We start from the raw sequence: 13,346 nt of genomic DNA, 5'->3' as shown, positions 1-13,346 counted from the left end.
ATGTCTTAGTGCTTTTCCTCAGCCGTTCTGGTGGGGAGAGAATAAAAATAAAGCGAGCACGCTTGCTGGCTCTTCGGAATCGGGAAGACAAACATAGAGATGTATTGATTTCAGTCAGAAGCCTTTGCCTTTCTTCTTTTGACAAGTGGCATTTGCTAGTCGCTGCTTCAGCCAGCCTTTCCCTCAGTTCGTCAGGCTGCAGACCGAAAATTGGTGCCGTATTGACTTAGTGAGAGACTCATTTGGTAGCAGACGTTAAGGAAAATTAAACCTGTGCCTAGAGCTGAAGCTTCAGCAAAGGCTGTAACAGGCTTTGTTTTGCTGCTTGCTTTGATCTGCATGGCAGGGCTAAATATTGCTGTTCAATAATGCCGCTTTACAGCCGCAAACCTGCGTGATTGCGAAGCCAGCGTGGTTCTGATTAGCTCAACTTCCTGCCAGTTAAATGTAATAGAGAGCTTTTCTTCGTGTCCCATGCTGCAGAGGGTGCTGTAGCGAGGCTGCTTTCCTCCTACGCATTCCTGTGATGATTTTGGAACAGGGGAAAGACCCAACAGAAAAGGCAGAGAGGCTCTTTGGCTTCCTCCTCCGCGTACCATCGACTTGACCGCTCTCGTTATTACCTTGGAGGACCTCCATTCTGGCCTTGTGCTGGTAGGAGAGAGAGCGGCCAGCCCTCCGGTTTATCTCCTGGCGAGCGTGGCTAGAAAGAGCGCACAGAAGCGTTTAATCCATTTTTAAGTCTGAACTCCTTGCCCGAAGCAGGCGGTTGGGCTGGAGAATTGGCAGCTGTAAAACCAGCGTGTTAAACATGCTGGTACAGCACTTGCCTTGCAGGTTCCTGTCGCTGTTTTTCCCCTGAATACAGGAAGTATAAACATCTAAAAGGAAACAAATGCTGGATTTGATGGAAAACTACAGGTGAATTTAAAAAAAAAAAAAAAAAGCCACAGCCTGTGCAAATTCTGCCTCCTGGTTAAGGAAAATTAAGGCTTGTCCTTTGTTCGATGCCTTCTGTCCTTGGGCTTGATGTCTCCGCTTCCAAGAATTGCAAGTGCACGTTTACGAATGTGTTGCCGTTTTGCACAATAAAATTGTAAAACAATTTCTTTCAGGTACAAAGCTCAGGGGATAAGTGCAAAGAAATCCATTGACTCCACGTTCTACCTTCTGCTAGACTTAATCACGTTTTTTGATGAATATCACGCCGGTCACATTGACAGGGCCTTTGATGTAAGTTTTAAGAGTTCCGTTTGAAGTGCAGCCTTCCTAATGCCCTTGAAAGCCCAGAATGTCTCAAATAACATCACTTAAAACAAAAAATTATATTTGGTGACTTAGAAGGTGCTGCAGTGCTTTAGGAATTTAAAAACGCGTTTCTTCCCTGTGGCTTGATCATCAGGGAGATCTTTCTGGAGCTGTTTTGTAGACATTGAACAAAGTATTCCCGCTGCTCAGCAAAGTGAGGAGATAAACCAGTAAAAAACAATGGAATGAATTCTCTTGAACGGAATCGGGAGCATTACATTAACACTTCAAAAGCACAGTTTATTAGTATACCGTACATGGAACGTTGATTATCTGCCCTGATTCCTGCTTTTCTTTTTGAAGATTATTGAACGCCTAAAGCTTGTGCCTCTTAGCCAAGACTGCGTGGAGGAGAGAGTTGCTGCCTTCCGGAATTTCAGCGATGAAGTAAGTACTGTCTCTTGGTTTTAGCTTCCAAAAGGCTTTTGCTTTGTTAAAAGGATCTTAAAACCTTGTCATCTCATCATTCTTATTCTTTAACGGGGAATTAGGATGGAATTCTTTTGCATTCATACAAGGAGGCTCTTGGCTTGCGACATTTTCTCCTTTGTGCTGCTCTTTGGAGCACTAGAATTCCCTACCCAGAAATCCTGTCTTCATTTTGCAGAAAGCATCTGCAGATCTGAATCCCTCTGAAATTACTGAGTTTGATTCAAGAATTCAGAATATTGAAAACTTACAACTGTGCTGCTGACTTTTGTAGGGTCTTGTGTTTCCTTCCCTCCAAACTAGAGGAACTCCTCTATTTGAGTATTAGGAGGTGAAGCATCGCAGTAGGTTATTATTGCTCTTCAACTGTTTTAACTGGAGGGTGATGCTTCTCTTTTAGCCAGCATTTGTATGTATTTGGGTGCTTTGGAGTTGTTTGTGTTCAGGCGCTTTGGGTTTTGTCGGAACTGTCGCTGTCAAACATGAAGGTGCAGGCGTTGTATGTGTCTGTCTCAAACCTCTGGGTAACCTTCTTTGCCAGGTGGTGCCATCACAGCGGGGGCAACCCATAAATGTATGACTGTTCTATGAGTAAATACCAACCGTAGTCATCATTGTTTGGTTTTCTGATGTCAGATAGCAAGGGTAATGATTCCGTCAACCCGCTCTTCATCGCAATATGTCTTTTTTTCCATTTTTTTTTCCCCTTCTTTGTGCAGATCAGGCACAATTTATCTGAGGTCCTGCTTGCAACCATGAATATTTTATTCACCCAGTATAAGAGGATGAAAGGTACCAGCCCAGCCACTCCTGCCAGACCCCAGCGGGTAATAGAAGACAGAGATTCGGTAAGATTACAATCCTCACTGTCTGACAAGTTTTCCTACTTCGTTTTTTCCCCTGATTTCAAGGGGTTGGGCTTCAAATAACTGGGAATCTCTTCGTGGTTTTTGCTTATGACTTGCTCAGTGACTTAGACTCTTAGACTAGGTGCCACTTAATGAAAGGGCACAGCCAGATTGGCGGCCGCTGGCCTGTCAGCATGCTGTGATGAGCAGAAGGGTTCTCAGCTTGGCTGTCCTCGGGTTTGCTCTTGTAGCGCTTACTAAGTTAAAGCTGCCACAGGCGCTTGGAAACCAAGTCGGCCAAACCACTCGTCCCATCTTACAGATTAGGAAATAATAGCCATTTATTTCGGGTTTGTGTTTGTCCTGTGCCTTACATAGAAGCATTTACCATCTCCGTAGGGGTTTAATGCTGTCAGATGTCATCTCGGCGTGACGACCATGACCGTGGCCTGCCAAAGATCGTTGGGCTGGTTGGGGATGGGATCAGCAGCATTGCTGGCAGGAGTTCGTGTAGAAGGAAGCCACCGTGACTCTGTCATATCAACAGCGTGCTCAGTGTGAGCGTGCTTCACAAACGTGCTCTGCATTCTCATGCTCTTATGGTTGCAGAGAACAGTTGGTGATTTACCTTGCTAAAAACCCTTGAAAGTATTCTTTTTTCAGGCTCCCAGTTTTGTTAATCAAGCTTCAGGCCTTGTGGTGGCATCTGTTGAGGCAGCCAGGGTATCAGTGGTGCTGGAGACAAGGTTTCCAAGTTGTGGAATCTGGCTGCCATGGGCGATAAAAGCTGTGCGTAACCCTCAGAAGGGATGAGTGTCTGCTGTCTCTGCAGCCAGGGAGGTGATAAGAGAATAGCTATGGGACCGGAATGTCAGAAGGGAACAGAAATCTCCTAATTTAGGATTAACTAGAGAGAAAAAAATCTACAACCCTGTAGCTCCCAGCTGCCTAAAGGTTTCCATCTGCAGAAAAATACCAGGCATGGGCATGTATAAGGTGGGGTAAGAACAGCTTTAGCATGTGTTCCCCTTTTTTCTTACCCTGAAGAGTTTCCTCCAAGACTGTGGGAGCAGGGAATCCAGATCCGCTTCGGTTTCCCTGTCTGGGAAGCAACTGGGGGGGATTTTAGTGGTGGGAAGAAATGAGGGCATTTCAAATGTGAGAAGAGAGGTGTTTCTTCAGCAACATTTCCCCATTCACCGGAACAGAGTCAGCAGATTCAAGCTTCTGCAGGCTCTGCTTGGCAAGAATTTTTCTTTTGAACTTCCCTGGGAGAAGGGCAGTTTTTTCTTTTTCCATGGGGAAGCAAATTTTAGGGGAAATCAGGCTTTTCCAGAAGCTTTAACAGTCTCAGTGCATTGCGCAGTACAAAGTGCAAGCGAAAAATGACCTTTCCTTGAACAGGTCTTTCAAATCCCTGGGTTTTCTCTAGATCCATCGGAGCAGACAGATTCAGATCCCTGTGTGCGTCAAAAGAATTTGAAAACAAGAGATAGTAGCTGTTTGTAAGTCTGAGGCTTATTCCACCTAGCAGGGAACAAGAGTCCCCCCAGAGTGGGAACACAAGGCTCTTGAATTTGCGCTCTGGTGCCATGCACCGGTGTGACTGGATCCTGCTGGAATGGGTAGGGGTAGAGGGGCTTTGGCAGGAACAGTGTGGACCCGGCAGGATGAAGAGGAATAGTACGTCTGGAGCCCCCTAAACCCAGCAATGCTCTGCTAGAACATCTCCTGTCTCACTTCAGAGATTAAATGGGCTTTATTGAGGAATTATCAGGTTTGGAGTCGGAGCAGGAATTTCATCCACTTGTTTATTTCAGAATGAAATTACCCAAGCTATGTTTTGAGCCTTTTTTTTATTATTTTTTTTTTTAATGTATATACATTAATTAGTTTTGGGAATGAGGGAGCAAAGTCCTGTCCCGCTTGACCTGATCCATTTAGTCAGATTTGAGGCAGAGATTGCAGCGCCGGAAACCACAGCTGCGGTGACAGCCCTGACCCAGATGCCATCAGTGTGTGACAGCAATGTCATACGCTCCCCGCCCCGGTCCGGGGTGGCAAACTCTCTGGAGCAGCCCAAGGGCGGCAAAATTAGGTCATGAAAGGAATGGAATTCTTTTTTTATTTATTTATTTGTGGTCTTGCTTTACTAACATGCATTAAGTAATTACAGCCAATAGAACATCTAGACCTCCAGGCCGCTCTTAACCTCTGCAAACCTCTGATCGTTCTTCCTTGAGTGTTGCAACCTGTCATGTTGTTTGGATTTTTAAAAACAGACCAGCTCTAAGTACCGTTGCTACCGAAAAGGTAAAGGGAACGGTAACTCGCACTTCTCCTAAGCCTTTCTGAGTCACAGCGAGAGTTTTTGCCTCTTAATATTTTAATGCCACAGAGTCAGATAGCTTGACGTGCTTTTCTCATCTACCGCCTGCTTTGAGCTCCACTGAAAAGCAGGAGATGTAATGACACGACCTCAGCGTGTCACAGGTTTGGACTAGAAGAAATGTTGCCCGTGACTGGAACTGAACGTATAATTTTCAGGCCCCCTCGTTAAGTAGCCAAGGCATCGGTGTTAAGTGTCTTAAAACAAACAGATGAGCCTCTTGGCTTTTCCAGTATCAGCTTCCAGAGTTCCTCTCTTGCCATTGAATAACTGACTGGTTTAACATCACCCCCCAAAAAGGGGTAGAATTGCCCAGAAGGGCATCGGGGACGGTGTTTGTAACTATTTCCAGTCATATCTTGGGTTTTGGTCACTTCTCAGTTGTAAGTTCCTGCGGTTGGATTTCCCTTCCACATGCCCGCAGCGACCAAAGCTGCTTCAGCTCTCCCTGCAGTCAGGAGATTAAAGGAAGGTTGAAACAGTGGAATCTTCCAGTATGGTAGTTTAGAGATGCTTAATATTTAAGCAAAGAAAACACTCTTGCACCGTCTGCCATAAAGATTCAGACTTTCTGTATTCCCCTGACCTCCACCAGTTTCCTATTAATTTACCAACGGTTTTAAAAAATGAAAAATAAAAAAGTCATTCCTGAATTCCTTCAGCTGCTACATAGCCTTCTGGCACGCAAGAAGGGGTTTGGTTACTGTAGGCGAAGGTCTCTGAATGTCCTCGGTACGTCTATTGTCATCATGCTGGGGAACGAAGAGCCTTCAAGGATGTCTTTAAGGGGAGGTGGGAGACCAGCTTAACATGAGCCAGCAGCGTGCCCAGGTGGCCAAGAAGGCCAACGGCATCCTGGCCTGTATCAGGAACAGCGTGGCCAGCAGGAGTAGGGCAGTGATGGTGCCTCTGTACTGGGCACTGGTGAGGCCTCACCTCGAGTGCTGTGTTCAGCTCTGGGCCCCTCACTACAGGAAGGACGTTGAGCTGCTGGAGTGTGTCCAGAGGAGAGCCACCAAGCTGGTGAGGGGTCTGGAGAACAAGTCATACGAGAGGAGGCTGAGGGAACTGGGCATGTTTAGTTTGGAGAAGAGGAGGCTGAGGGGGGACCTCATTGCCCTCTACAACTCCCTAAAAGGAGGGTGTAGAGAGGTGGGTGTTGGCCTCTTCTCCCAAGGGAATAATGACAGGACCAGAGGAAATGGTCTGAAGTTGGGGCAGGGGAGGGTTAGATTAGATATCAGGAAGAATTGCTTTACTGAGAGGGTGGTCAGGCACTGGAACAGCCTGCCCAGGGAGGTGGTGGAGTCGCCATCCCTGGAGGTATTTCAGAAACGTGTAGACGCGGCACTTCAGGGCATGCTCTAGTGCCCGAGATTGTTGGGTTGTGTTGGTTGTTTTGTGTGGGGTTTTTTTTGGTTTTGGTGTTTGCTTTTTTTTTTTTTTTTTTTTTTTTTTGTGGTTGGACTCGATGATCTCAAAGGTCCCTTCCAACCAAGAAGATTCTGTCATTCTGTGTGTGGCACCACCACTTTGTTTCTAGTGCTTGTGCCTTGGCAACGTTCATGCTGCATTTCGGCAGGGTGAGCTTTGTATTTTGGGAGGCGGGAAAGAATCCAGTCGCTCTGGGAAAGTCCGCTCCCTGGGTAATTTTAAATAAATGGGATTTTTTTTCCAAGCAAAAGGGTAACTCGATGTGCTTTTAATGGTTGGAAAAGGAAATAATTGGATTTCCTTCCGAAAGCGGATATACATTATCCAGAGAGCATCTCTGAGAAATAAAGATTACGTTTACTTGTTTGAAAAGGCAAGTGTTGAACTCATGTCTAACTCAGCTTTCGTGGTGAGGGTTTTTTTGATACTGAAGTCGCTGTGCTTTATTTTTCTGCTTTTTTAGCAACTTCGATCCCAAGCTCGGGCACTGATAACGTTTGCTGGGATGATCCCTTACAGAACCTCGGGAGACACGAACGCCAGGCTGGTGCAAATGGAGGTCCTTATGAATTAGCGGAGAAGTTCTTGCTTTGGGTTGCACCAACCCCTGCCTGTCTTCAGTACGTTCAGAGGGTGGGACCAGTATCGTTTTGTATTCTGTATTTTTGTTGATGGAAATAAATTTCTTTGCTTTCTATTTGTTTTTGACATTTTCATTTTCACCGATTTTTGTGTTTTTACGTTTTTATTCATTTTATTTTAAATTGGTTGGTATTTAGGAAATTAATCTCAATTAGTTAATGGGCTGTGCAGAGAAAGAAGTCATAGATTATGGGGAGGGACTCTGGATGAGGGAGGGGAGCCATAGGAGGAGGGGGAAGGGTTTGACACTGAAAGAGGGGAGATGGAGATGAGATGTGGGGAAGAACTTCTTTGCTGTGAGGGTGGTGAGAGCCTGGCCCAGGTTGCCCAGAGAAGCTGTGGCTGCCCCATCCCTGGAGGGGTTCAAGGCCAGGTTGGATGGGGCTTGGAGCAACCTGGTCTGGTGGGAGGTGTCCCTTGCCCAGGACAGGGGTTGGCACTGTTTTGGGTTTAAGGTTTTGGGTTTAAGGTCCCTTCCAACCCAAACCGTTCTGTGATTCTATGACGTGCGGTAAGGAGGTGAATGAGCAATTTTATAGCAGAAGAGGAAGTGGAAAAGAAGACTTGTGTTTTAATGCTTGCTGAATGTACAGTTTGGAAATTTTGGGTTTTTTTATTTTCTGAATGCACGTTAAATGTTGAAAATCTGTTTATGATGCACCACAGACGTGACACCCTGTTGTCAGTCCGTAACGTTGTCTCGTGTGGCGTGTGTGTTTATGCCCTGCAAGTGAGCTCCGTGAGCTGCAGAGGCTCCTTTTCCCCTAACGAAGTTTAAACTCTCATGGATCTGCAATCCTGGAGCTCCGCTGAAGCTTTTGCAGGAGCAGCAGGGATTGGAAACAGGTGTATTCTGGTAGGAGAGATTTTTGTGGTCGACGCGTGAGTTTTTAGCCAGTTGCATTCAAAATGATCCCATATCGAGTTCACCAGGAGAAGTAAGAGTCCAAGCGTGGCTGCATTGGGCGTGGGTGGATTTTACTGTTGGTTTAGTGGGAAACCCGAGTCCCGTTGAAGCCAGGGGCATTAAAAAATGGTTAGCTTTAAATGTTTTGAGCTAGAATGAACTCGGTGTGGAAGCCCAGGGAGCATGTTACAGTATAAGCTTCTCTCTTTAATATACCTGCCTGTCTTTGAAGTGAAGCAGGAGGAATTCTGGTGGTTACTCCCGTTGCTCCCCCCACACCCCCCTTCCTGCCCGGCTGCTGTCTTGCCCTCGTGCTGTTTTTGTTACTGGGATCTGAGAACACGTGTGGTTCTGGGTACAGAACAGGCAACAAAAGGCAGGGGCAGATTTCAGCCTTTGGCACGTCGATAGCTGTCATGGGAGAGAACGAATCTCCATTTTGCAACGTGAGTTAACAGCACAGGAGGGATATTTGACTGGCTTGATGACAATTTCCTAATCATTTTTTTTTTTTTCCCACCAGAAATGTTGTAACGTAAATTTTGTCAACCTTTTGGACAGGAAGCAAAGGGATGGCTTGTCAAGCCACCCGAAAGCACATCTCTCGCCTCCGGCAAACTGGCTGCTGGGGCTTCCAGCCTACATAGCTGGGGTTTGTGGGGCACTGCGTGCTCCTGTGTAGCGTGGTCAAGATCGCTTGGGCTGAGGGCTGGTAGAGACCCGGACAACACCCTGCAGGTAAAGAGGCTTTGGTGAGTGACCAGGGAGTTACTTGGTTGGAGGAAGGAGAGAATTGAATTCTCTTAACAAAGCGTCAAGAGGTGAGTGTGGAAAGCTTTGTTAGTTTTTATATTTCTGGTGTATTCCTTTGTGAACGCTTCTTGGTACGTCTGGGTTGAAAATTCATCCAATTCCCTAGAGAACAGGTTGCCAAAAGGCAGGAGGGAGAGCAAGGTGTCTTTCCTGATGCCTGCAGATGGTCCTGGTTGGAGGAGGATTGTCCCACGTACGGTCCTGCAGGATAAATCCTGCTCCTGTGATTTTCCTGCTCAGCCCCTGTCCCCCAGTTACTCCCAGCACCAAACGGCCTCACGTACAGAGGGGCTGGTAAGTCTGTGCCTGTCCTCGGGCAACATCTGACCTGGGCAAGTGGGACGGTGTCTGCCGGAGTTCATTCGGGAAGGGTGAAGGCCACCTTCCCTGCTGTAATTCCCTCTCCCCCCCTTCACCCGGGGACAGAAGCCCTTTGGGGCTCAGCTCTCACGGCTGCCATGGGCAGGACCTTGTTCTCGGGTCTTTTGCCCGTCCCCTGCCCAGCTTAGCTGTCGTGCGGCCTCACTGGCGTGTTTTTGATGTCAAACGTTGAACTTGGGGACCTTTTTCTGCCTGCCTTTTGAGGACGGCTGTAGCAGATGCTTTCCAGCGCTTCTCAGCCTTCCCGAGTATTAGCAAAAGAGAAAATGGGTGGCTTTGTGCAGTTTGCTGCCTCTGTGCTCAGTGACTGCCACTCCAGCCTCTGGTCCCTTCTAAGGTAGGCAGAAACTGGGTTATTTCCTACTTTGAAACGCCAAGATGGTCCTTCCGTGATGCCCAGACAGAGGAAATAAACCCCAGGGAGTCGAAGCCCTGAGACTGACCCTGGAAAGGCGAAGCCCAGCCCTGTTTCAGGCAAGATGTGAGGGGGGGGGGGGGGGGGGGTGTAACAGAAGGTGCCGCGCGTAGTTGGAGTTGAGATACTTCTCACTGATTGCCCTGCGATTTCTCCTTGCTCCTGTGCAGGTTGTGAATGTCGCAGCCCCTCCGTTTCCCTGCGTTCCCGAGGGCGGCGGTGGCGGGATCCAGCTCCACACCCGGGCCTGGCTTTGGCGAACCCGGCTCTCCTCTGCGCGACTGCCGGGGCTTTTGCTGCATTGAGGTAGATGCTGACGCATGTCCCGGTGCTTTGCTGAATAAGGCACCCCCGGGGTTTTCCAGATGTCACTGTTTTCTCTCCACCTCAGGCTTATTCTGCTGGAGGGAACGACCTGGTTCTGCTCCCTTGGGTCTCCGACCGGCAGATCATCTGTAACCTTTTGTACTTTCGCACTCAGATTTGGCTGATGTGCAGGCTTAGCCTCGGTTTTCTAAACATTTCATCTGCTAGAAGGGGCTTTTTGGGGCTGTCACTGAATTCTTAGATTGGCTTCAGTCTGCTCAGACAGCCTCGCGCAGCTCAAAACGAAAATCGTGGTAGCGTGCAGCAACATCTGAGCAAGGCGGTGGTTGTCGTTTGCCAGGCACGGTTTGCAGCAGACGTTCATCTGAGCTTAATTTATTCCCGGTATAAGAATAAATCTTAACCTAAGTCAATAAATCTTCTCTAAGGTAGTGGAGCTCTGCCCCCTTGTACACAAAAAAAAAAAAAAGGACAGGCGGATGCTGCAGATTAAATTTTAGGATAATTCCATCTGCTTTTTCCTGCTCTGGGACTAATTCTCGGCAATACGGATCCTCTGGGCAGATGAGATGCATCCTAAGGGGCTCACTGCTTTGGGTCAAACACAGCTCACCCCTGTGTTGCTGGAGAGGGTTCGAGGAAGGAGTAAAAAGGTGTTTGCTGTGGGAGCGTGTGTGATGTTCTGTCCCGGTACGGGGACAACTGCAGCGCACCCCGGTCCCTTCCCCACGGCTTGCACGGCTCATCGGTCGCGAAACACCCACGAGCGCCCCAGCATCAGCACAGAATTCAGAACGCTTTATATCCTGTCCTTCAGGCCAGGAGTGAGTCGATGTGGTCTGGATTTATGGGGGAGTCGCAGAGGAATCTAGAAATCCTCATCGTAAACTTCTGCCCTGTGTTACCTCTCCAGTAGGGGGGAAAAACAAGTTAAAAGCTCTGCCCCGGGGTCAGCCGTGGGCTACTGGAGCTGGTGTCAGTGGGTCCTGTCTTCTCAGCTCGGGTTCTTTTGGTTTTTTGTGGGTTTATTTATTATTTTTTTTTTATCCCCCCAAAAACATTAATTCTTCTAAGTATGTTGGGAGCGGTGCCTGCGCTGTTACCCCAGTCCACGCTTGGCTCAGCTGCTCCTACAGTCGGGTCACTGCCTCCAGCCTGCCGGATACGTCCCCGCTCCTCCGCCTTTTCTTGGATTTCCCCACGGACTGTGGATTCCGCTTCTCGATCCTGATTTGGTTTTGGTTTGTTTTCCAGACAAATGCTAAACGAGGTGGCTCCCCCGTTCCCCCACCACTGCTGCGTTTGTCTAAGACAGCGCTTGGACCTTGTTCCTTACAGGAGCTGAAGGAATTATGTTCAGAAAGAATGAATTAATGATGATGTTGTTGTTGTTTCTCTTATTACCCTCTCAACACTTGTCTCCCCAACCCTAATAAGCCCCAGCCTCTCGAAGCATCCAGCTGGTTGCCTTCCAGCCTGGAGATAGAAGGGGATATTGTTAATTCCAGTTCTGTGTCCCTGGGGTGGGACAGCACTCAAATACAGCCTCTGCTCATGTCCCCGTACCGGCATTTTTGTCCTGTTTCTCTCTGGCTCTGAAGCTGGAAGGGATGGGAATACTGTCTGGAAGAGGAGGGGGATGATACGCCTTCGGCCTCACAGGGGTGAGGTTGCTGGCAGCGGCCTGAATGATCATCTATTTTCCCAGGTTTCCTTCCCTGCAGCACCAAGAAACTGCGTCCTGCTCCGCACGGTGGGTTTGCAGAGTCCCTGCGTTGTTCCCGTGTCACCCAGGGCGGTAGGTTCCCTCTTCCGTGGGGATGGAAACGGGACAATTACAACTTAATTAGAGTTGGAATACGGAGCTTTGGCAAACTTTAAAAGACGCCGTACGCAGAGCATTGCACCACTCTCTGCCTAACGTGATTTGGGTTCATTTGATGCATTTAACAGCCAGAATGCTCCAGGGGATCGTCTGGATCGACGGAAAAACCCCGCGGAAGCGACGTGGCAGCTCTTCCCTGCGCGAGTGGAGGAGCTGGAGCTCCCCTCGCCCGCCCCCAGCTCCCGACGGCCCCGGTATTGTTGCTGCAGCTGGTGTTGTGAATCAGGCCGACGACAAGCGCATCCTACTATCCGGCTATTTCACTACACCAGGGTTGCATCATACCACTTGCTTCGGTCTTCATCCGGCTTCTGGAGTCTTCCTCTCCTGCCTGGAGCATCCTTGACCGTGCCGTGACCCTGTTGAAGAGACTCCACGATTCATGCTGGTTTGGGCAAGTTAAAGAGTTTTGGATGAAATAATGAGGTTCTAAAATAAAGCCGTTCCTGCTGGCCATGAGTCTGCTGCTGCTTCTGTTGTGGTGAGAGGAAGCTGGTGTCCACCTTTGCTATGGTTTGAGGAACCCACAACAGTTTATTGCCATTTAGACAATTACTCTGTCACCCAATGACCCCTCCCCACCCGGGAAGGGGAATTGAGGAAAACCGAGGGTTGAAATATAAACAGATTTAACAGACTAATACTAAATAATTAACATTAATAACGCTGAAGATCCAGCATTGATCCCGATACCAATATAAACCACACGAGGACTGTCCCCAGCCCGTCCCATCCCAGGGAGCCGTGCCCTCCCCGCAGGGACAGCCAGTGTGGGACACTGCGAGCGCTGCAGCTTCGGGAGGAGGGGAAGGATTCAGGGCTCCGGCACCAGGGCAAGGAGTTCTCAGGATCCCAGGCATCGAGGAGGGGAGAGAGAGAGAGAGAGAGAGGACTCCTCAGCAAAGTTTCTAATTTATACTGAATGTGGCGTTCATGGTATGAAATAACCCTGTTGGCAGCTTGGGGCAAGTGCCCGGGTCTCGCTCCTCCTCGTCCCCGCTCCTGGGGAGCTCGAAATCACCGAGACCTTGAAACCCGCACCCCGGAGCTGGCTGTAATGGGAATGTTGTCACCAGTTCACACACTGGAGCCTGTCCTCAGCTCCCCGGGTAAGCGGGCGCGCGCCGGCCCTTATGCAATTGCGGGCGGCGTCTGCTCATGCACAAACAACACAAATAAGTCCTCAAAAAGCAGGTTAAAATTCTTGCCCGAATGCAAAAGACAGCCCGAGGCAGTGGGGTGGGCAGCCCCAATTTTCCATTAACTGGCAAAGCTGAAATTCAAATGGGCTCTGGTGCTGCCCTCGAATTTTACTGCCTGCCGTCTTCGGCAGATCTTATCTGTAACTGCTTTTAAGGGCACATGTGACACCGGGCTGCCGAGCTATAAGTGACACCCGTCCCTCCCCCTGTCCCCACTACTGGTGGCCGTAAGGTGAGCCCTGAGCGGCAGCGTGGCCTCCGCTCCTCTTTTAGGTGAACTGGTGGATTAAATTGGGCCTAGTAAATAAAATTTGGTGGAGTTTTGAACCCTGGGTGTGCAGGGAGTCCCCCTCCCTGGGCTTAGGA

General features: G+C 48.7%; 1 protein-coding gene across 1 annotated transcript in view; it reads left to right on the top strand.

Annotated features, from left to right (window-relative positions):
* NUP93 (nucleoporin 93) overlaps nucleotides 1–7,104 on the top strand; it is a 75,600-nt gene extending 68,496 nt beyond the window's left edge. The window contains exons 18-21 of the mRNA XM_074151676.1: nucleotides 1,116–1,233; nucleotides 1,612–1,695; nucleotides 2,457–2,585; nucleotides 6,872–7,104. Coding sequence (XP_074007777.1) covers nucleotides 1,116–1,233; nucleotides 1,612–1,695; nucleotides 2,457–2,585; nucleotides 6,872–6,982 — 442 coding nt within the window. The 3' untranslated portion in view covers nucleotides 6,983–7,104. The remainder of the gene's footprint in view (nucleotides 1–1,115; nucleotides 1,234–1,611; nucleotides 1,696–2,456; nucleotides 2,586–6,871) is intronic.
* The last annotated feature ends 6,242 nt before the right edge of the window (nucleotides 7,105–13,346 follow it).

The sequence above is a fragment of the Numenius arquata genome, chromosome 8, assembly GCF_964106895.1.
Source record: "Numenius arquata chromosome 8, bNumArq3.hap1.1, whole genome shotgun sequence".
NCBI classification, from domain to species: Eukaryota; Metazoa; Chordata; class Aves; order Charadriiformes; family Scolopacidae; genus Numenius; species Numenius arquata.
The sequence above is the reverse complement of the archived record's forward strand: the minus strand, read 5'-3'. Positions and strand labels throughout refer to the sequence as shown.